At 41.6% G+C, this 25,415-nt stretch overlaps 1 protein-coding gene across 1 annotated transcript in view; it reads right to left on the minus strand.

Annotated features, from left to right (window-relative positions):
- btbd11b (BTB (POZ) domain containing 11b) overlaps positions 1-25,415 on the minus strand; it is a gene marked incomplete at both ends in the record, with an annotated part of 195,861 nt that overhangs the window by 71,874 nt on the left and 98,572 nt on the right. Inside the window, one exon of the mRNA XM_080736565.1 lies at positions 22,933-23,085. Coding sequence (XP_080592691.1) covers positions 22,933-23,085 — 153 coding nt within the window. The remainder of the gene's footprint in view (positions 1-22,932; positions 23,086-25,415) is intronic.

Raw genomic sequence — 25,415 nt, forward strand, 5'->3', positions numbered from 1 at the left:
GGAAAAAGAGTTGGAGAGGCCCTCATTGCGAGCTATAGAGAGAGATCTCTCTCTATAGCGCTGCTGCTACTCAAAGATTTGTGACAAAGTGACAAGCCAGTGGGCCAATTACATGAGTTATATTTCGTCGTTGTCGGGTGGAAACCTTGTATGTCCAAAACCGTTTGTTTTGTATTTATCATTTTTAAAGTGATTTAAACTAGTGAAAACAGCCGATCTACAAGCACACTTGTAGATCTGCTGTTTTCACTACTTTTGTGCGACGGCCTTGTATGATGATTGCTTTGCGAAAAATGTACACATTTGAAACTTGGAGATACAAGGTTTCTGCCCGATAGTGACGATTTACTTTGTTGGCCGCCTAGCCCCCAAAATGGAACAAAGGCATTTTATTGAATTTTTTGGAGCTGTGTGGAACACAAGCTCCCTATACGTGGCCGTGTGTGTGGGTCTCCGTCCGTCCGTCCGTCCGTGTCTGTATGTAGCCTAAACTTCGGCACGCTACTAGTCCCGCACCATTTACGCCACCCCCGCAATATATACATCAAAACGTGCGGCTCGGCCGGGAATGGTGTGCTAGTAACTTTCTTTCCGATCCGCCTTACAATGGCGACATAATCGGCAAAAAACGACGCTGAATTGTCCCCATTGACTTATAATGGGACAATGCAAGACATCACATTCAAGTATTTTTCTCTCGCAAAGCATAGGAGCTACAGTTTCAAACCTCGGAGAGGAGATTCATAATGATTTTAAGAATGAATCGAAAAATAATTACATCACTCGGCCTCATGGTGGCGCTATTCTGGCCCACTTTGCGTTTTGCCCCGTAATTCTTGATCCGTAGATCGGAAAATTAAAATTCTTTTTTCCCTGGATTCCTTGGGTCAAGACGCATCTCCCCATATAGGCCACGCCCATTTGCGCCAGGATAGATTTTCCGCCATCTTGAATTTTCTCCAAAACACACTTTTTGCTCCTTTTCCTACATATTTTCTTCAAATGTCACAAAAATCGGTACACATGATCCTGGGTGACCAGAGAGGTGCTGTTGAGTCTAGCCTGCCCTGAGCATCAACTGCAATACACACACACACACACACACACACACACACACACACACACACACACACACACACACACACACACACACACACACACACACACACACAGCTCCACTTCGAACAGAGGTTCGATTTTTCCCTAATGGCCGGCCTGGACCGTCCGGGAATGAACCGGCCGTTCGGGAGTTGTCCCGCTTTTCCCAATGGCCAGCACGTCCCTGCGACCAACTCAGAGACAATGCAGCAGCGACAGCCATCCTCATGTCTTATTTATTCTGGCCGGTGACATTTTCTTGAGGGGGGTTGGAAGGCAGACGGAGGAGACAGACAGGCCGCCGCTGGGCAAAGAAAGGCAGATTATTGCTAAGCCCACACAGCCAAAATGAGTGACGTGCCAACACTTTAACACACACAGCAGGCATGTGCACACATAGACATAAAAAGGGGGCTTGAGCCCCTGCCCTTTTTATCCGTCTGTAAAAAGTGCCCTCTCCAGACCACAAATCTAGTTTTTACTATGGTGAAAGAAATGCAAATGCCCTCTTTCCATGCCATACCTGAAGACTATGCTTAGTCAATTGTGGTATCAAGCACTGAAAATAGCCGACCTCCAAGCTCACAACACGTCGCGCTACGGCGCGTTGTGAGCTTGGAGGTCGGCTATTTTCGATATTTCCACCAAAAGGCCCTTTTAGGAATTTCAGCCCCTGCCTCTCTAACATTCTCTGCACGTCCCCGACACACAGTGTGAGATTATTTCCATGTCTTGCAGAAATGGTCACAGAAACTACTGCTACATTGTTACTGTTAAAAAAACAGGGTGTTTCTTATTTTAGTATAGAGAGGCAAAGCCCTAATCCCAGAGAGGGTCGAATCGCAAAGGCGAGGGAAGAACTATAACGAGAACGACAGAAGGATGGAACTAGAAAGTCAATATAGTTTCCATTATAAGATTTGAGGGTCTGTCTCTAATCGATATCTCATCCCAGGTAATTAACGACAGCAAAAGAGGCCAAGGGCAGCTAGAAAAGCTCCTTTTTGTCAGGTATCACAGCAATAACAATGAGTGGAGGGGCGTTCTATTTCTCAACCAACGCTTTGAAAAGCCTTGGACGTGATCTGAGGAACCTGCCAGTTACTGCCGAATGTCTCGTGCAAAAGCACCACTTTGATTTACAATGGGAATTTATGAGGGTTGGCACGTTTAAAAGTAAATAAACAGCCATGCAGCGCCCACATACTGTAACAGCCCAAACCTCTCATTATTAAAGTGTGATAGCCATTAAATGTTTAATGTAAGACAGAGAGAAAGCATTCTCTCTTGCCTTGCATGCAGAAGCAATTAATCCATGTTCCCCCTGTGGAGCAATTACACAGTAGCCTATACTGGATGTAACCATGTTGTATCTATCACTCACTTGGGCATTGAAGAATGTGCATTGGCTGCTTTATGCACGGCCTGCAGAGATGCACGCTGCAATAATCCCAGTGTTTCAATGATTTGGCTGCAACACAGCCACGACTTTGTTTAATGGCCACTGTTGGCCAATCCGACTCGGCACGATGCTGAACTGCTCCCAGCGCCCGTAAAAAAAAAAAAAAAAGACCCAGTACTGTTAGCCAACCTGTACGTTTAGTGCAAAAAGACAGTGGTGGGATTGGGAAAGTACTCACATGTTTTACTGAAGTAAAAGTATCAATAAGCTACTGTAATATGGAAATAGTCAGTTAGGCTGAAGCCACACCAAAGTACCTACAGTATGAGAGTGGAAATCCCCATTCCGCCAATGCATTTCAATGGGAAGTGGGCGGTTTCATGCCAGTAGAGGATTTCTGTAAAAGAAACGTTCCATTCTCATTGAAATGCATTGGCGGAATGGGGATTTCCACTCTCATACTGTAGGTACTTTGGTGTGGCTTCAAGTAAAAGTCCGGTATTCAAAATGTGCTTGAGTAAAAGTACAAAAGTATAGGTTTCAAAATGTGCGTAAAGTACCAAAAGTAAAAAGTACTCATGAGGCAGAATGTCCTATTTCAAGTTTTCAAATGTATATCTATCACTGTATCACTGTATCACTGTATCACTGTATCAATGTATTGTGACGCATTGTGAGCTTGTAGAGCTATTTTCAAATGGCCGAAATGTATATAACTAGGGCTGAAGTGGTTAATGTATGTTTTGTAATAATAATCAATCTACAAAGTAAATAAAGTTTTCCAAAAAATGTAGTAGAGTAAAAGTACAATATTTTGATCCGAGATGTAGAGGAGTAGAAGTAAAAGTAATGGAAATTGGAAAGACTAGTAGTAAAGTACAAATACCTAAAACATTTACTTAAGTACAGTACTTAGTTACTTTCCACCACTGCAAAAAGACTGCGCTAAAGCAGAAATGACAGAATTTCTGAGAAAGTGAGAAAGGCCAAAGGAAGTACTAGTGAAGGCAACAGCTCAAGAAATCATTCTTGTGTAGTGTCAGTCTCTCTGGATGTGACCCGACGTCACCAGACATCAGGAACTCCAACCATGAGGGTCTTTCCCAGTGGTGGAAGTAAAAGTATCAATACTGCAATAGAGAAATACTCTGTTACAAGTAAACGACTGGAATTCAAACGTAAAAGTACAAAAGTGCTGGCATCAAAATGTACTCACAACGCATCACGTTGTGAGCTTGTAGAGATAGTCTATTTTCAAATAGCCTAACTATAAAATAGGGCTAAAGTGGTTTATGTATGTTTTATAATATTATAATTTATATCTGCAAAGTAACTACTGACTGTACTAAAGTTTTCAAATAAATGTAGTGGAGTAAAAGTACAATATTTGGATCCGAGATGTAGTGGAATAGAAGTAAATGTACTTAGTTACTTTACACCACTGGTCTTTCCTCATCACGGCCCATCCATCCGTGAACCTTTTTTTTTTTTTTTTTTTCTGTGTGACTTGGCCTTAGGAGGGCAGAGGAGTCATGCTCTTGTGGTTGTGGGATAAGAACACGTGCCGAGAACATAATGACCCGGCAGTTTACCCCCTGGCTCCTTCTAACAGCAGTTTCTCCACCAAGCGTCACTATAGGAACCAGTGCGCGGGAAGTAACATTTACTGGAGTACCGTACCTTAAGTACATCTTTGATTGAGGTACTTTTACTTTTTCTTGAGTGTGTCCATTTTTCAATACTTTATACTTCTATGCCACTACATCTCAGAGGCAAACATTGTACTTTGTACCCAACTACAATTTACCGTAATACAATAAGTAACCTGCTAGTACTAGCTACTTCGCATATTTGGAATTGCTATTAAGAGAACGTACATTAACCTATGAGCCCTATTATATTCTTAGGTTATTTAAAAATAGCCGATCTGCACGCTCACAACGTGTTGCTAAAGATCCTGTGACAGAGTATTTCAACATTGTGATGTTGCTATTTTCACTTAAGTAAAAAAAGAAAGCCTGAGTAGTTCTTCCACTACTGACTAGGACAACAGAGATGGGGGGGGGGGGGGGGGCTACCCGGCATCCCTCTAACGACAGAGACTAATGACAGATAATGGACCGTCTTACTGTGCTCTGTAGAGATGTTATCAGAGCATGAAGAATGCCCAGGGTGCAGTGCTGGGAGAAAGTACTCAGAGTATATGTGGCAATAGCACAATTTAGACATTACAAGCAGTGGTGGAAAAAGTACTACTACTCAAATGTTTTACTTAAAGCTATACTATGTAACTTGTTTAATAAAACAAATCTTAAAATTGACAACTATTAAATCGCTAAAGTTTTAGAACACCCACTCTGTTAATTTCAGCCCCAAAACCCTTTTCTTTAGTGTTCTACTGCGCCGTGTGGCCGTGATAGGGGTTGTATTTCCCGGCAAAATTACATCATCTGCATCATCCATATACGTTGTATATACGTTGGCCAATCACAGCGCGGATCTTACACTACCGGCCAATCACAGCGCGTCTTGCCGTCTCTTCAGGAAGAAGCTTCCGTCAGCAACAGTGTTTACGTTGGTGAAGGAATCTTGCCTGATACTCCCCCAATTCTGGTCTAATTAATGACGGGAGACGGCTCTAAGGATTCGTATCGGCGAGGCGGAGGCGGTCGCGGTGGTTTGCGGCCCCGTTCTGGTGGTCCGCGGCGACTCCGGGCGAAAAACGGCCGAAAAAAGCAATACCGCTACTGACCAGTAGTTGAGCAACTTACATATAGCTTTAAGTAAAAGTATCAATACGGCAATGTAGAAATACTCTGACATGTAAAAAGTTCGGGATTCAAAATGTACTTGAGTAAAAGTACAAACGTTTTATTGGTATCAAAATGTACTTGAAGTATAAAAGTAGAAAGTGCTCTTTATGCAGAATGTCCCATTTCACAAGTTTTCAAATGTATGAAGATCTTTTGAAAATAGCAGATCTACTAGCTCGCGACGCATTGTGAGCTTGTAGATCGGCTATTTTCAAATGGCCGAAATGCATAGGGCTGAAGTGGGTAATAGTAGCCTATGTTTTGTCGTAATAATCGAAATCTACAAAGTAACTTAAAGTTTTCAAATACTTGTAGTGGAGTAAAAGTATAACATTTGCCTCTGAGATATAGTGGAGCAGAAGTAAAATACTGAAAATAGGAAATAATCCAGTAAAGTAACAAAAATCCTCAAATTTGTATTTACAGTTGCCTAAGTACAATACTTGAGTAAATGTACTTAATAGTTACTTTACACAACTGGTTACAAGTAAAAGGCCTGTATTTCAGGCCATCAGCTATTTTCAAATAGATAAAGTATCAAAAAGAGCTTACTTGATTAATGGATGTTTTTGTAATAATAATCTAAATCTACAAAGTAACTTGTAACTAGATGCCTCTGCCTTGTAACTTGACTCTGAGGTGTAGCGAGGAGTAGAAGTATTTAAAAACGGAAATACTCAAGTAAAGTAAAAGTACCTATACTAAAGTACAGTACTACAGTATTATGATCAAATGTATTTAGTTACTTTCCCCCAGTGCCTGGGAGCAGTGAGAGGCAGAGGGAAGTGCTATACATCACAGCTGTAATGAAGCGTTAATCGCAGCATCGCATGGGGTCCACCTACAGTATGTTTCACCAACATGTGCATCAACATACTGTAGAACAGCCTGTGGGTTGGGACCAGGGGGGTCCCCAAATGATTTTGGGGGGTCCCCAGATGATTAACTTAATGTGCAACATTGTCTTCTCTCACAACAGTAAACAAACCAACATAAAGTTTAAGTGTATAGAGGGTATATGCACATTTCTAAAGTGACAATTTGAATACCTCTAAAATGACAAATTAAACATAAACATGAAAATGTAGATCAGCTATTTTCACAATAGAACTGTGTTATACAAAATGTAGTGCCTCAACTCTCAGTGCTCGTCAGGGTGGGGGATCCCCAGTTCAAAATGTGATTATTTTAGGGGTCGCGGTCTGAAAACTAAAGGTTGAGAACCACTGCTGCAGAACATAATAGCATCAATATTCAGTTATTTCTCACCTCTATTATATCTCAAACATATTTTCATGGACCTAACGGGTCCATTTGGTTCCACACTCTCAGGGCGGCTTGCACCAAGAGGGATTAAATAAATCTTAGTTTAGGGTTAATCATGGTTTTGTTGATCTATGATTTATTTTAAATCGAGGTGTGTTGCACCACTTAAATTTAAGCATTGCTTAACAAATCTATGATTAAACCCTTAACCTGTGATTAAAACCATAAACTGTGATTAATTCATGGATTAAATGTCCTCCATCTTGGATTTCGATATAAACAAACTGGAAAATGCTATTCTCTTGAGCCTAATATCATTAGCGTTACTCTTTTATTCACTTCTAGGAGAATGTGGGCAGGCCTATGTTAAGAAGAGAGCCTGCAGCCAAAACAAAACAAAAAATATAACGCTCCGTCATACGACGGCGACGCTCGGACGCTACACAGTGCGGTGCGGCGATGCGCGGCCAACTAGGAAGCAACAAAAGACACTACAGTTTTGATCACATTCACATTTGTGTCAATTATGAAGCGATTTCGAAAATTAAAACGTCTCCATGTTGCTTGGGAAGTCCACAAGCTTCCATGACAAATGTCTGTATTATGTCCCTGTAAATTTTTAAATGTTCGCTAATTTAAAATAGCCGATGTAGGCCTACAGGCTACAGTACTACAAGGATGGAAGACAACAATATGATGAGATGTTTGTTTTCAGCTGTGAAACGCTGTCCGCAGCTTGCAGTTGCAAGCCTGCTGTGAGGCTTCCCTCACAGGAGGAGGGGGACCCCCATTCATGTCAATGGCATGTTTGCATTTAAACCACCTCTACAGCAGGTTTAAAATTAATCCCTTACTGATGTTTAAATCAAAGTTTAAAGTAGTGGTGCAACAGGATTAATATTAATCCAAGTTTACAGTGAAAATTCAAAACAAGATTAAAAGGATGTTTAAAACTAAACCTGATTAATGAAAACTAGGTTTAAGGTTTGGTGCAAGCTGATTAAAAGATAAACCTTGATTAAAACCAGTTTAAGGCTTAAACCGTGTTGGTGCAAGCCGCCCTCAGAGTTAAATTAACACTTTGTAAGCCACGGGGAGCCCCTTAATGTTAAAACCGTAGTATATCGCACATCCCAGCAAGGAGTCTCAGCCACGCCGTACTTTCCCGGACGTTGTCATTAAAACCGGAATAAATGATTTTGATCCGAAAATCGGCAATCGTCTAACCTTCCCTAGTCACCACTCGTCCATCGGTGGCTCGTGGCTGCTCTGACATGAACAGAAGTGACTCTCATGGCGTTTCCTTCTTCAGCCTTCCTTCCTCCCACCCACTTCTTGTTTGGACGTTAGCACTAGCAGAGCTGGAGTGCGCTGTCCAAGAAGGAGGGGCGGCGGGCTCATGTTTATAAACATAATATTATGTCTCAGATCACAATACAATAATAGAAATTTCACGGCTAATCTACCAACCACCATTCTATTTCGGACGGCAAAGGGTTAACATTGATTTTACAATATAAATTGAAGTCTCAGAGATAGAAATGCCATTAAATGGAGTCCGTAGCCTAATGCGTGTCAAACTGGGGGTCCTTGAAATTAAAATGTTTGGGAATCACTGCTAGAGCTGTAAAAATCTTCTCTAATAGGTGTCCCTGGCATATCTTTTCAAATGGGGGTCCGTGGGCTCATGAGTGTCAATTTGGGGGTCCTTGACATGACAAAGTTTGAGAAGCACAGCTGTAGACGAGGTGTTTTATTGCACGTTAAGTAAAGCATAATAATTACCCGGTGAATAGAACAGAGTGGTTACAGTACAGTCTTCCACAACATGTTGAGCCTCTGTCTCTGACGTGTTTCTTGAAACACGTTTTTGCCACCGGAACAAGAGAATAGGCCTACAGTTTGAGCCAACGCCTCTTGTGTGAAAATGAGGGGGTGCTCCAACCACATAATCACATAATGGCAACGTTTCCGGTTTGACCGAAGTTGCGTGTCGTTCCCACACTCTCACTGTCCTCAGTATCCTGTCTAAGATCCATTTATAGATCATTCCGCACATTTCTGCATGTGAGTTTGTGTTAGATATAACTCAAGCTTCATCTGATCGATTGATTCCTCTTTATTATCCCGCTTATTACATGGCTACTTAATACAATATTAAGTTGACCTAAAACTAAACAACAAAACTAGAATTTCATTGCTTAAGGTATGAAAGTACTCCATTAATTTGTGCTAGGTGCGTCACCTCGGAAAACAACGTACAGTAAGTGTTGATAAAATAGAATCAATATTCGGTTATTGTATTGTCTATTTCTCACCTCTATTGTTTTCCAAAACATTCTTGAGAGTAATGTTTAGCTCTAAGTGACTCGATTTGTTTACATGGCAGCCATGTTGGATACGGCACAAAATCAATCAGTGCAGATTGAAGAGCCAGCTGTTTTGAGCCTTTGATTAGACAGAGTTCTGTCCCCTCGGCCGGGAGGGGGGAAGGTGAGGAAGTCCGGGGCCCAGTGGTTTGAAAGAAGGTTCCAGCCAGCCAGGATAATGTTTGCTTCATTCTTTCTTTCTCCAGCGTAACGATGAAAATACTGGGGTACATCCATACTGTAGGTGAGGTGGACTGTGGCCAAACAATGTTCAATGTTTGGCTGTTTATGGTCGGGAGGTTCCGTGGAAAGTTGTCGTCGTGTCTGCTCACAGCGATGTACTGTTGATGTTGAGTGCAGAAAAAAAAGGCTCAATCATTTGGTCTCCGTAGAAATTGTATTCACGGCTCCTGGTCCAGGATTTGGGTTGATGTTTCCGGACAGAATTAGACTCAAACAAATGATTTTCCTTACTGTACTGTCATCAAGCTGGTGTGAGTTTTTCTCCTTGAATGGATCGAGTTCCGCTCGCACAGGGCTTTGAAAAGCACCGAAGCAGCGCCACTCGGTAGAGATCCATTGTTTTCCGAAGTCCTCTGTAAATGCATTTCTTGGGACTCGATGAAAATTAGTCTCTGTAAAGTTGCAGCATAGAACAGCACGAAATAGTTGCTGAAAAGGGAGGCTTTTCAGACGTAGATGTTGATTTCTCTTGTAGAGTATAGGGAACGAGGAAAAATGTGACTGTCCTCTCCGGTTGCCATCTCACATGAGGCAGGGGGGCCACAATTGTAAAATGACTTGAAGTCAGTGGCCACAAGACTGTCTGTTACAACAAAAATGAATAAATGTTCATGTTTAACAGTTTGTTGTGTGTGGTATACAGTAGGTCTGATAGGACACAACAATGGACATGTTGTGTCCATTATATAACTTATTAGGGCCTGCTTTTGTACTGCATTCATGCATTTTGGATAATGTCTGTGGCAGTCCTTTATAGTGCACAGAAGTAGATATTTCAGTATGTTTTATGCAAGGATCCCTGGCATGGACGCGTCTTTGTCAGAAAAATATTGGAGACAGACATGCAAGGTGAAGTGTTGTTGTCCATGTTCGTATGAATGAAAGGTTTCGTTGGAAGAAGATGGAATGTGAACAGTGCACTGCAGAAGGAGAATTATTTCTTATATTTTATATTATAAATAAAACAAATGAATTGAAAGCTACATCATTTTAAAAGTACTGAGATTTACAGAAGTAGTAAAAGTAAACAACATTTCTGGCTGTTGTTTCTTTGCACAAGGAAAAAGGTTTTGATACTTAAATACATTTTAACACCAGATACCTTAGGAACTGCAACAACCAAGTTATTTTCTTATGGAAGATTTTAACTTTTATCTGTAAGATATCTGCACTTTTACTCAAGTAATGCCTTTCAAGTATGTGCCACTGTTTTTTTTTTCACCATGCTTAACGTGTAAAAAATCACAAAGCAGTTGCACCTGGAATCTGGAATGGGGCCACAAGAAAGCTCCCCAGGGGCCGGATTTGGCCCATGGGCCGCCAGTTGAATATCACTGCCTTGAGGTATGCCAGAGTATGGTCATTTAAAAGGCACCCCCATGCTAAATATTGGACATAATATATTGCCATAGCAGACAAACAATAGTAGTAATAAGGGAAAAAATCTAGCACTGCTCCAGCTTTGACTTGGCACATTCACATGCAGAACCAGAATTCTCATCTCTCGCTAGCCTACCAAAAGCCCATCAGCAGTATGCCACAAACAACATTGTGCTTTGTCAGTCCTCCTCTTATCTGTAGCAAAGTCTGTGCTACCAGAAACCCCTGGTTCCTCTAACACTCTGGGACACGGTATGATTCAAACAAATTATTGTAGAGCGTGCCAAGGTTGTACAAGCCAGAGCAGATGTCATGACAGAGCCTCTCTCCTGAGTGTGTGGGTGATTTATTTATCCTGTGCATATTGATTAGATCGATGAACAGGTGTGCAGTCATGACCAGCTCACTGTCCAATTAGTTTGTTTTCAGGCCAGGTGTGACTGATTAAATCAGCCGTCACCCACACCACAACGAGCAAGTGTACCCCCCCCCCACACACACACACCCAAGCTGACCTGCAAGAACTAATGGTGGCAACAGCGACTGACCACATTGCTTTGTGTCACCTGGGCATCGCTGGTAATAATTGCACAGGAACACACTGCACAAACTACAGCTGACGGTCAGCTGGTGGCGCTGTTCTGTATCTGCGTGAGAGCAAATAACTCTCCATACCAGGAGGTGACAGTAGTCTGTATCAAGGCATATCTGGTTTAAGGGTCGTTTGTCAATTGCAGAACGCGAAGGGGGGCTTGTGTCCTTGGGAAAGAATCCTCCAAGTTAACTCGGCGGAGAACTGTCACTACGCTACCATGATAAACGTCTTGGCGAATACGTGAATGAATAATTTATATATTAAAACCAATGCAATCCAACAGCTGGGCTTTCCCAATCATTAAACTGTCATCCCGACTTTGATAGGAAGAACGGATGCTCCGATGACTCAATGTCTCTCACTGTTTGAATGTGTTGTGGATGAAGTATCATATACATCTTCTTTATGGAGATTAGATTGACAGGGGAGTGCTCTGAGCGCTGAAATTGATGATGACATTAGTCATGTTTCCATAAACTTATTCGAATATAGGAAGCAAATTATCAGAAATGCGCATTAAGACAAAGCAAATTTAGCCTGTTTCTGATGAAATGCGATTCTTGGGAGATTCTGCCTGACCGACCTGCTGTAAATACTTCGCGCGGGCTTGCACACAGTGCACAGTTGGGATGGGGCTGATTTTTTCAGACCGAATCCGAGACGTGAGCACTGTGCACTTCTTTTTGCACGATCGCGCGAACGATTTTTAAAACATTCTCCCCCAAGTATAATCATAATACCTGACGATTTCCATTAAACTGTGAGCTGTGAGCTCAAATAGCTCACAGTGCGTCGCAACGTGATAAGTTCTTCCTTTGCTACTTCTACCTTTATCCAAGGCTTTACATGGAATGTGCATTACATTCACCCACACATTCATACACAGATGACGGAGGAAACCATGCAAGGCACCAAACTGCTCATCGGGAGCAACTAGGTGTTCAGTGTGTCTTGCTCAAGGACACTTCGACAGTAACTCTGGTGAGTAGGGATGGGATGATAATCGTTATTATCGTTTATCGTGATAAAAACACTCACAATAATCGTATTGTGGAGATTTAAATGTATCGTGAAATGGTCCTCCGTCATGCACTGGGATCAATTCACCTTTTATTTGCCGAGTTGCATATACCAAATCTCTTTGCCAAAATATCGCGCGGTCAACGCGGTGTGAGCTTGTTGATCTGCTATTTTTTGGCAAATGTTCCACCCCAGGATAATGGATGTTTGGGGTATTTTGATTATCGCGATAATATTGTAAATTTCTTTCGTACAAATTTGAAACTTGGAGATACGAGGTTTCCATCCATCGAGACAGAATGTGCAAAAAATGGCTATTGTGCCGCTGCTGACGGAGACCACAGTCGTGCTTAAGCGCACAGTGATGTCATTGCGGTTTGACCTTGTTTCCCAGCGGTACTGATATTTCCAAGCCATTTTTGTTGTATAGATTTACATATGGAAATGGCTTGCATGCGGCATAGATATACGGTATCCTTTACCCATTGACAGCTCCAGGAATAGACTCTCCTGCCAAATGCAGGGGGATACTGGGTTACACAAACACTCCCCTCCGGTTTAAACATGTCTTTAAGCAGGACATCACTGTACCTGACGAAGTGGTGATAACACTGAAAGCCATTGTTAAATGATGTATTCAACGGTTACAAAAAAAAACAGGGAAAAGAACCCTTATGCTGTATCGGAGACGTTTTTGGAGAGGGGGGGTGTCGTTTCAAATATGCTAATTTGGCATTTTGACTAGAAAGAAAATGAGGCGCTATTTTGGCAAATCAGCAACAAACCTCCAAAATAATGCGAGTGTAAATGCCACTGCAAATTTCACGTTGCAGGAACAGAAAGTGGCAGATTAAAACAATGCCACCCCTCTGTGTCACACCGTTTCTTAACAGCCAAACGATTTATGACACTGCTTTCCTCAATAACACACATTTATGGTGTTATTGAGCTTGTGGCCTGTGTTTGCAAATTGTATCTGCAGCAGGTATGGGTACAATATCGGTATTATCTCAGAATATGAGCTAGTTTTGCTATTTCTGAAAGATTAACCACTTGAACCCCAGTATCCATATTTTCAGGAGAACATTGGCAGAAAATTGCAGATCTACAAGCTCACAAGGCATTTTTTATGTAGACTGAGATTTGGTGTTGAGTGTTGACTGAAAAAAGCAGTCCAAGTACAGTTGTGACTCAAGCCCGTTTCACTAAGACTAGAGGGTTTAAAGGAGTCAATAATATGTTTTAGTAGTTTCAACTACTACCGGATGGAGACACAAATGCATTTGTGTCTCCATCCGGAATCAATGGAGGTATATTTATTATAATCAAATTATTGTCTTAGGAATACGACAACAATTTTTTTTAATTGAACTCAAGTCTCCATGGGGTGAGTAATCGATATAAAAAAAATCACACCCAGTGTGAAGTGAACCGTGCCTTTGAGCAGTGTTAAAGTATACTGCAAACAAAGAGACATACATAGGGACATACACACTCGGTCAAGCATGGGAGCGCTTGCACCGCTCAAAAAGTCATTTTGGGGGTGAACTACTCCTTTGAGTGGTTAAAAGAAAATGTAAAAATTATCATCACAATATAGATATCAAGGTAAAGTATTTGGTCAAAACATCTTGTGATATTTGATGTTGCCCATATCGACCCAGCCCTTATCTGTTGAAAGAATGCCCCTGCCTCCTCCTTGCGTTGATAACATTACCGCTGGAATTAGCTCTGGCATTATCTTTCTGCCGCTCTGTGCTGTGTGTGAGACTCTGTTTGCAGTGTAAACATTGCAGAAGGAGTCCTTGCCTGACCTCATCTCAGCAACACCAACTCACGAAGGCCAAAGACAGATTTTGTTCGGCGGTTCCCGACATTCGGTCGTGTTTGAAGTCACCATTATTACAGAAATATATACTGCATGCTATGCTGAACGTAATCCACTTAGTGTCATCTTTTCAAAATGCATATTTACCGTACAGTTTGTGTTTATATGCTTATTTCGCAATACCTATTGCGCAATCCTCTGTAGAGCCAATGTGTCATTATCATCATCAAAGTCTCAGGTTACAAGAGGGAAGGGGGGGGGTCAGCTGCACAGGGAGAGAGAGAGAGAGAGAGAGAGAGAGAGAGAGAGAGAGAGAGAGAGAGAGAGAGAGAGAGAGAGGTACAGTACAGTACAGTAAGGTACGGTACAATAAGGTACAGTAGAGTACAGTACAGTAAGATACAGTAGATTACAGTACAGTAAGATACAGTAGATTACAGTACAGTAACATACAGTAGATTACAGTACAGTAAGATACAGTACAGCAAGGTTCAGTAGAGTACAGCAAAGTACAGTACAGTACAATACGGTACAGCAAAGTACAGTAGAGTACAGCACAGCAAAGCACAGTACAAGTACAGAAAAGTACAGTACAATATGGTACAGTCATGTACAGTAGAGTACAGCAAAGTACAGTAATGTAAAGTAGAGTACGATAGAGTACAGCAAAGTACAGTAAGGTAAAGTAGAGTACAGTTGAGTACATTAAAGTACAGTACAGTAAGGTGTAGTAAGGTACAGTAGAGTACATTAAAGTACAGTACAGTAAGGTATAGTAAGGTACAGTAGAGTACATTAAAGTACAGTACAGTAAGGTACAGTAGAGTACATTAAAGTACAGTACACTAAGGTACAGTAGAGTACAGTAAAGTACAGTACAGTAAGTGGATGGATGGATGAATGAATGTGGATGGATGGTTGGATGGATGGATGGATGGATGTGGATGGATGGATGGATGAATGTGGATGGATGGATGGATGTGGATGGATGGATGGATGGATGGATGCATGGATGTGGATGGATGGATGCATGTATGGATGTATGGATGGATGGATGGATGGATGGATGGATGGATGGATGCATGGATGGATGGATGGATGGATGGATGGATGTGGACGGATGGATGGATGGATATGGATGGATGGATGGATGGATGGATGGATGGATGGATGGATGGATGGATGTGGATGGATGGATGGATGTGGATGGATGGATGGATGGATGTGGATGGATGGATGGATGGATGGATGTGGATGGATGGATGGATGGATGGATGTGGATGGGTGGATGGATTGTGGATGGATGGATGGATGGATGGATGGATGGATGGATGTGGATGGATGGATGGATGGATGGATGTGGATGGATGGATGGATGGATGGATGGATGTGGATGGATGGATGGATGGATGGATGGATGTGGATGGATGGATGGATGGATGGATGGATGGATGTGGATGGATGGATGGATGGATGCATGGATGGTTGGATGGATGGATGGATGGATGGATGTGGATGGATGGATGTGGATGGATGGATGGATGGGTGGATGGATGGATGGATGGATGTGGATGGATGGATGGATGGATGTGGATGGATGGATGCATGGATGGATGGATGGATGTGGATTAGGGTGGATCTTAAATTACCTTTTTTAGATTTTCTTGAGTCTCACCCCCCAATTATGTTCCAATGTACAAAAAACTGCTTTGGTTAAAATTTGGTTGAATTTCAAGCTTATTTAGAGGTAGCTCAATCAAGTCAAAGATTGTACATTTTATTGGTCAAAATCGAATTGCACTGCAGGCACAATTAAGTTATACATTACACATTATTCTTATACTAAGCACAGAAATTATATTTCTTAAGCTTACAAATCTAAACACAAATCTGATTACATGTTTGTCATATGTCAAACCAGAATTAATGTATTGTAGGATATAGCAAAGCAAAGAATGACAAATTGCTATTTTTCATTTAACGTGCACAATGACATGTCTTTATTGCACACTCTTCAATCATACTCACAACACACAAAGAGCACACGGCCCCACTTCCTTGTTTACCCCCAAAACCCCCGAAAGTCACTGCAGTATAGTAATTCAGTAGTTACTGATCAATTAAAGTTTGTTTACGACTATCAGGATACTTGTGCCGATGGTTCTGCACAATTTGCAGTTGGGACTCATCTTTAGTAATGAGACCACAATATTCTTGTATTAGGGCAACCCCACGCTCTGCATGATCATTGACAACATTCATCGCCTTCACTACAGCCAGAGCTTCTTGGTAGTCCACCCTGGGCTCCCACTCATCGGGATCAACGTCAAGGAAGTCATCTGGGAGATCCATCATTTTGAAAAGCACCTTGGATTTGGGAAACACAAAATCTTCAATGTTCTTCCTTGCAATTGTTCCAAGGTCAACAGTAATTCTCTTCATATGCTCCTGTTCACCATAAGTGATTGGAAAACTTTAGAGAAGCAGCTTTAGACATCTCAGCATTTATTGATGAACCAGATACCTCGCTGCTCGAGGTATCCGGTTCAGAGCTCCAGGAGTTACCCATCATGCCCGTTGGATGGTAAAGGTTATTTATTGTTTGAAGATCTGGATGTTTCATGGCCAATTCAAACTGACCCTCAGGGAAGAAAAAGCATGCATGGATTTGTGCATTTTTGCAGTTTGCATTTATGTGAAGGCATGGATGATGGCACCTGTTGCTGTCAGCGCTCCACTAAATGATTTGGCAGCTGTTAAAATGAGTTGCTGGAATATTCATCAATAAATTCTGAGGTGTCTAAAGCTGCTTCTCAAAAGTTTTCCAATCACTTATGGTATTTGGCTCCAGAGATCGTCGGACTTGCATTGTTTGACAGTCAAGTGAGCGCGCAAACGAAGAGGCTGATGGTGAGAGCCACGAAAGATGGAAATGAAGATCATGAACAGGGGTTTATGAAGAGAATTACTGTTGACCTGGAACAATTGCAAGGAAGAACATTGAAGATTTTGTGTTTCCCAAATCCAAGGTGCTTTTCAAAATGATAGATCTCCCAGATGACTTCCTTGACGTTGATCCCGATGAGTGGGAGCCCAGGGTGGACTACCAAGAAGCTCTGGCTTTAGTGAAGGCGATGAATGTTGTCAATGATCATGCAGAGCGTGGGGTTGCCCTAATACAAGAATATTGTGGTATCATTACTAAAGATGAGTCCCAACTCCAATACTTGCTGCAAATTGTGCAGAACCATCGGCACAAGTATCCCGATAGCCGTAAACAAACTTTAATTGATCAGTAACTACTGAATTACTATTAAATACTGCAGTGACTTTCGGGGGTTTTAGGGGTAAACAAGGAAGTGGGGCTGTGTGCTTGTTGTGTGTTGTGAGTATGATTGAAGAGTGTGCAATAAAGAAATGTCATTGTGCACGTTATGAAAAATAGCAATTTGTCATTCTTTGCTATTTAGGGTTATTTCCTACTATACATTAATTCTGGTTTGACATATGACAAACATGTAATCAGATTTGTGTTTAGATTTGTAAGCTTAAAAAATATAATTTCTGTGCTTAGTATAAGAATAATGTGTAATGTATAACTTAAATGTGCCTGCAGTGCAATTCGATTTTGACCAATAAAATGTACAATCTTTGACTTGATTGAGCTACCTCTAAATATGCTTGAAATTCAACCAAATTTTAACCAAAGCAGTTTTTTGTACATTGGAACATAATTGGGGGGTGAGACTCAAGAAAATCTAAAAAAGGTAATTTAAGATCCACCCTAATGTGGATGGATGGATGCATGGATGGATGGATGGATGGATGGATGGATGGATGGATGGATGGATGGATGGATGGATGGATGGATGGATGTGGATGGATGGATGGATGGATGGATGTGGATGGATGGATGAATGGATGGATGGATGTGGATGGATAGATGTGGATGGATGGATGGATGGATGTGGATGGATGGATGTGGATGGATGGATGGATGGATGTGGATGGATGGATGTGGATGGATGGATGGATGGATGTGGATGGATGTGGATGGATGAATGGATGGATGGATGGATGGATGGATGTGGATGGATGGATGGATGGATGGATGGATGCGTGGATGGATGGATGGATGGATGGATGTGGATGGATGGATGGATGGATGGATGGATGGATGGATGGATGTGGATGGATGAATGGATGGATGGATGGATGGATGCGTGGATGGATGGATGGATGGATGGATGGATGTGGATGGATGGATGGATGGATGGATGGATGTGGACGGATGGATGTGGGTGGATGGATGTGGGTGGATCACTGCTGCAACGTAGCTGTGAGCGCCTGCGAAGCAGGCGCAAACTCTAGATGTGAGCGGCCCGAAGGGCCGCGAACCTCTAGTCAATACAACCCACTGATGAATAAGGACCGCGACTATGTCGATGGTCCTTGGATTCTTTCTTCCCTTTATTTTGTTCCTCCTTCAAGGCCTCCAGGGACGCTGCAGTACATGTTGTCCGCCCCCGGAGAGAATTGTCTCAACATTCCTTCTGCTGATGAATGTTTGCACTTGCACATGCGGTACAAATTTTCCTTTTTTTGGCATCTAATGTTAGGTATGCCCATATGAAGCCCATGGATATGCTCTAAGATGTTGTCTTTTTTTAATCATTTCACCAAATCTTTAAATGATTATTGATAGTTAGGAACCAAAAGTAATAGGGGTGTAACGATATAGTAACTGTATCGAAATATCGTTTTAACTTAAAAAATCGAAGTATATTGAAATGAAAACAGCTAAAATTGAATCGTATCGTTTTATTTTGTATCGTATCGAATCGGCAGTGCAAAGAATCAATTGTATCGATACTTTTGTTTGTTTGATTGTATCGATTTAGCATTTTTAAGAAGAAAAAATGAAAAGTAGGGGTTTAATTACCTTTCCTTTCCATATAGCTACACTGGTCTATCGATGCATGTGCATAATCTCTGGGTTCATGTCAAGTTGCAGGTTTGTCAATATACAATGTCCATGTATTTGGCAGATAATCACTGTGTTTACTTATTTATATCCATAATAATACATGTTTCCCTTAAAAACCTGCACTATCCACACCTTTCACACAGATTTAATTTCTTTGCTAAATAGTTACTAAATTGATTTTAACCATTAAATCGAATCGTATCGCCATGAATGAACCAATATCGTCCATGTATCGTATCACCAACCATGTATCGTGATATGTATCGAATTGCTATTAAAATGTATCGTTACACCCCTAAAAAGTAACCTTACAGTGTTCTTCTAACTCCAAGAATGTAAGAATGTCACTTGTTGTGAGCTTGTAGATCTTCTGATGGGGGTGTCCTCGGCCAAATACATATCAATTTGGTGGGCCTTCACATGAGAATGTTGGAGAACCACTGGCCTAACTAACGCATATCAAAACTTTAAATGAAAATGGTTGGCTTTTGAGGTAGGCTATCTGTCACACAACCCTGCTGTCTCCTCGACGACGTGGTGATACCATGACAACGCTGTTCGTCTCTGTGAGAGGGCGGAATACGGTACTAAAAGATGTTCTGAGATGGTTGGTTTTGTTATACATAGCTGTGCATATTACAAAGCATTCTGTATTCGTGAGAATTATGACTCAATTATCGTCAATTATGTGACTCACCGTTTTTAGCCCTCGTTTTATGAGATGGTCAGCCGAAAAACAGCGCGCTGATCGAGAGAAAACGAGGACAAGCCACACAGTCAAATCCTGAGTGTTCATTTAACTCTATATGAATGTAACCAAATGGACCCGTTGACCAAACGGTCCATTTGGTTACATTTTGCACAATCTCTGTGTAACCTAGTGTCCATACTCGAAGATTTGGCAGAGATTTGATGTTGAGGTTGGAAAAAGGAGCGGACCAAGAACAGAGCCCTGGGGTTAGTCGGTCAAATAGGTATGTAGGGTTGAATCCTCTAGTGCAGGGGTCTTCAGCAAGGGGGTCCGGGATCCCCAGGGGGTCCTCAGAGTTACTTCAAATCTTTGAGCGATAGAAAGTTTTTTACTTCTTTTTTATATTAACCACTTGAACCCTAGTGTCCAAATTCTGAGAACTTTAAACAAAAATAGCAGATCTACAAACTCACAACACCTCGCAGCGCAAGGCGTTGTGAGCTTGTATATCGTCTATTTTCGGCAAAGAGCTTTGGTGTAGAGGGGAAAAAGAGCAGGTTAAGTACAGAGTGAAAGGTCAAGTTTATTAAGTATTGACGATTCAAGTGGTTAAATATCTGAAAACACAAATTGACATGAATCCAAAATACACTGATGATTGTGCTGTCAAACAATGAAACTAAATGGAATCTATGAGCAGGTTGTGGGGGTCCCTGCTTCATCTCTCTCTCAACTAAGGGGTCCTTGGCCTGAAAACATTGAAGACCCCTGCTCTAGTGTTCATTTATCCATTAGTAACAGAGAGGAACCAATCTCTCTGAGGGTGGTTCACACTGCGGTCTCGAGTGCGCACTCGAGGCTACTTGGCAGATGTTTTGATAGTGTGAAGGCTGCGTACTGTCCTCAGAAACGCCAGCCCAGAGACCACCTCCGGACGTAGTCTAGGGGACCCATCAAATAATTCTGGGACCCATTTGAATGACCACCTGTGGGTCCCGGGACCCATTACGTTGAAAACCTAACATCACTTAAAGCCCCATAGTCAACAAGCGCCCCCGGGAGGCACATAAATACAATTACAGATGAATGAAGTGTACTCCAGGGAGTAAAGGCACAGAAGAATTTTGGTCAATGTGAATGCTGGTCAGCGGGGACCAGGCAACTGTTTTCGGGAACAGTTCAAATCAATCGGACCTCAGTGTGAATCCGCCCTGAGTGTGATTAACACTAAGGCTTTACACCATGTAGCCATTTGGCTCATTGGCGACCTTGACCTTTGACCATCACATTGCATGTGTCAGATATATATATATAGATTTTGAGATCTAATATAGAGTGTAACATTTCATGTCCTTTTTGATTGATTGAATTCTTTATTGTTATTACTAAATCGTATGTACAGCACACAAACACAAAAAAGCTTTAAAGCTTCATTATTTCCATTGTGTTGTGTGTCTAGAAAAAAAATACAGTTGCATATAATGAGATAATGGTAATAATGCCATGATTTGATTTGAGTGACATACATACTGTATATATAATACTATATATAATATATCGATAATCAATAATTCTATACAATAATCGATTGGGCATAGGGACCTATTTTAGGCATGTCATTATAGGTGAAAAGTTTCAAAACATTTTCAGATATTTCTAAAAATGCATACTGTACCATCTTAGTTGGTGGTATTCAAATCAAAACAGCAAAACAAGGTGGAACCAGCCAGGGACGTGCAGGCCATTGGGAAAAGCGGGACAACTCCCGAGCGGCCGGTTCATTCCCGGCCGGTCCAGGCCGGCCATTAGGTAAAAAATAAAAATAAAATGTCGGCCTTCGTTCCATTTTGGGGGCTGGGCGGCCAACAAAGTAAATCGTCACTGTCGGGCAGAAACCTTGTATCTCCAAGTGTCAAATTTGTAATTTTTTCTTCGCAAAGCAAAGCCCTGCTTCATCATACAAGGCCGTCACACAAAAGTAGTGAAAAGTGCGAGGCGTTGTGTGCTTGTAGATCGGCTGTTTTCACTAGTTTAAATCATTTTTTAAATGATGAATACAAAACAAACGGTTTTGGACGTACAAGGTTTCCACCCGACAACGACGAAATATAACTCATGTACAGTAACTGGCCCACTGGCTTGTCACTTGTCATGATCTGAAATGGCAAATCTTTGAGTAGCAGTAGGCACACTCCATAGCGCGCAATGAGGGCCTCTGCAACCCGGGCTGAATCAGGGGCCCAGCACGTCCCTGGAACCAGCAAATATGAAAGGTGTATTTCCGCTGTTTCAGATGAGTGCAGACGAGTGGGTGGAATGCAGTAAATATACACAGTGATTTCTCAATTATTATTTCTTTATCGAAATGGGAGCTCCGCTTCATAAATGTATTCAGACCGCATCCTGGTGTCCTTTATTCTTTGGATAATAAACACATTGACATTTAATTAACTTAGAAGACTTATGGGGGGGCATGTCAAGCTTATAAGTTAATGACATAATAATGAATGGCAGGGGAACTGGGTAATTGGTGACTTTCATTGCACATTATAGATTTGCACGCATCAATTCAAGTTTGCTTCAAACACACACTAACCTATTAAACCCTTTATACTTCACTGTCCTTGCTATGAATAGCAGAAATAGCTAAATGTAAACATCTGCAAAAGAAATTCAGAACTTTGAACGTATAAACTACTTTCTGTATTATATTGTACAAATAAACTGTCAAATATTAAGTAAGCAAGAGGCGAACTTTGTGAAAATAGCCGATCTACATGCTCGAGCATGTAGATCTGCTATTTTCACAATATTTATCTGTGGAACCGAGTCACATTAAATGTAATACCTACAATTCCAAGTGCTTGTCAGGGTGGGGGTCCCCAGTTCAAATATGTTTATTTTGGGGGTCACGGCCTAAAAAGGTTTGAGAACCCCTGGTATAGAGCGTTAACAAATTCATCCACCAGGGGCATTGACAACTCATTCTTATGACTAGCCAAGCTTTATAAATTATATATTTTTTAAAGAGAGAAAAAAAAGCAAATATTCGACTTCGGTGAACAACGTCGAATAGTGACTTTGCTAATCGAATATTCGAATATTTGGTGAATGCCCTAACACACACACACACACACACACACACACACACACACACACACACACACACACACACACACACACACACACACACACACACACACACACACACACACACACACGGTTGTACTACTAACTCACTGAGTTCAGAGATGCTGCCCACTCTCGTGGCCAGTAGGCACTGTTCGACGGAGCGCAGCTCAGACTGGCTGTAGGCGCGGCCCTCGCCACTCTTCCCCGGCCGCTGCTGCTGGTCTCTGTGAAGGCTCAGGCTCTCTGGCAAGCTGAGCACACCTGGGAGAGAGACCCAGAGAGAAACAGGGAGAGAGAGACAGAGAGAGAGAGAGAGAGAGAAGGCTGCTGTAAATTCAGGCCTAGAATGATTGAATGCTTTAACCCGCGCTGCAAGCTTGTATATCTGCTATTTTTCAATAGTTAAAGCATAAAATAATGATACACAATAATGTGTACCCGTTCTAAATGGGAGCATCAAGGCGATCCTTTTTGTTAAAGCAGTGTTCCACGTTGTCGGTGGTTCTCAACCTTTTCTCTGAATCAGGGGCCCACTTGAACGTCTCAAGTGGGCCCTGCATCTGACAACGTGACACCCGCAGCCATTCAGCTGCCGGGTTAAGTGGACGCATGGGTGGTCAGATGGTCAAATGTGATTAAGTGGTCAGATGGGTGGACCGTGTGCATTTTCAGAGCAACGTTTATTTTAATGATCAATCATTCAATTGTGTTCCCGGGCCGGCTTTGATCAATGGAACTAACATAATATACATGTTTTATACGTTTTCCTTTGTATCGCAATGAAAGTTTCCTTTACTATTACAATGAAAAAACTTTTTTTGTTTGTTTACATTTTTGATGTTATTGATCATTAAAATCAGAGTTTTGCCAGTTATTTGCAATATCCTCGTGGTCCACCAGTGGGTAGTTGCTGCTGCATGTTTTATGTCACTAACCGAGATTCAAACCAGGTCTCTCCAGCATGGGAGACCAAACATCTGCCGCTCATCCAAGACACCTTGTCCAGGTTACTGTGCTTATAATACCTATACCAGTACAGATGTGCAATTTCAAAACTTCACACGATGTGCCATTGGTAAGACAGCAGATTTTCAGGGGATTTGCAGAACATTGAGCTTGTAGATCAGCTATTTTTGCTATTTTTATGACCTTCTCTGACTTCGAAGTTTAAATCTACCTATGAAGGTGGATTCTGCTGGAGTGGTTTCTTGCCATTTGCGAGTTTTATCCAAAAAATACGTTCCATTCTCCATAAAAATTTGAAATGCGAAACAGGGAAAGAAACCTGTGGAAAAAAGGCATTTGCAGGAAAAGAGCAGTAAACAATGAAGAGTTGAAATGGCATATCTATAGGTGTCAGCATGGTATCATTTAATTTCTCAATGGAAGACGAGGGAAACACCTCAAACCACTGTGTACGTGTTATGCAGTATTGTATTAACATACTGTACGGTACAGAATGGCTAAATTTACATTTTAGTCATTAAAATAAGTTCTGGATTGGATTTCCTCTCTGAAAGAATAAAAGAGGCACAAAATAAGAGACACGACACGAATAAGATAACACGACCGTTATCAAAAGTATGGAATTAATTATTGAAACACATTATCATAAAAATAACCGATCTGTGCCGAGGCTACGAGTGCTACACATTCATTACGCTGTCATGCTTGTACCCATCAAAGTGCTTCTCTGTAAACTAATATTGCTGTATATTTCTGAGGCAATGTCATTATTCACAACTCCTCTCTGTGCATTCGTTATTTGCCCCTGCTCTCAGCATGACAAGCCAGACTGGTTCCCAACTCCCTCTGTCGCTGGGTCCCTATTATTATACTCAACAGTTTTGTGCTGCACAACACTTACTGCCTACAGTGTGTCAAATTATAAAATGGCTGTAACCAATGACTGTCTACTCGGCCCGCACTGACTGGGGAACGGGGGGACGCACGTACGTACGTAGCTTTGGTTTGAGTGGCTCCTCTGTCCTAATACTCTGCTAATTTAATTGACGTGCACGCAGCCATCGGTGAAGGTGACATTACGCATTGATCTTCAGGGAGCAGGCAAGTTCTTTCAGGCAAATCACCCCTGAAACCGATTAGGACACTTATTTGGTTCCGCACGACTTTCTGGTCGGTCAGCACATTTCCTTTGAATAATAACCCAACCAAGCCATATCACACAACATTGTGAAAGAGGTTAAGTAGATCAGTGGTTCTCAACCTTTTCAGGCCGTGACCCCCAAAATAATCATATTTTAACTGGGGACCCCCCAACCTGAAGAATGAGGCATTACATTTAGTTTAATATATCACGGTCCTATTGTGAAAATAGCAGATCTACATGCTCACATGTAGATCTGCTATTTTCACAATTTCTGCCTCTAATATTTGACAATTTGGCCAATGTTTAATTTGTCATTTCAGAGTTATTAAAAAGTCCTTAAATTGTCACTTTAGAAATGTGCTACACACTTAAACTTTGTGTTGGTTTGTTTACGGTTGAGTGAGAAAACAATGTTTCACATTAAGTTAATCGTCTGGGGACCCCCCAAAATAATTTGGTGACCCCCCTGGGGGTCCCGACC

This window comes from Nannobrachium achirus, assembly GCF_963921795.1.
Source record: "Nannobrachium achirus genome assembly, chromosome: 11".
In the NCBI taxonomy this organism is placed as follows: domain Eukaryota; kingdom Metazoa; phylum Chordata; class Actinopteri; order Myctophiformes; family Myctophidae; genus Nannobrachium; species Nannobrachium achirus.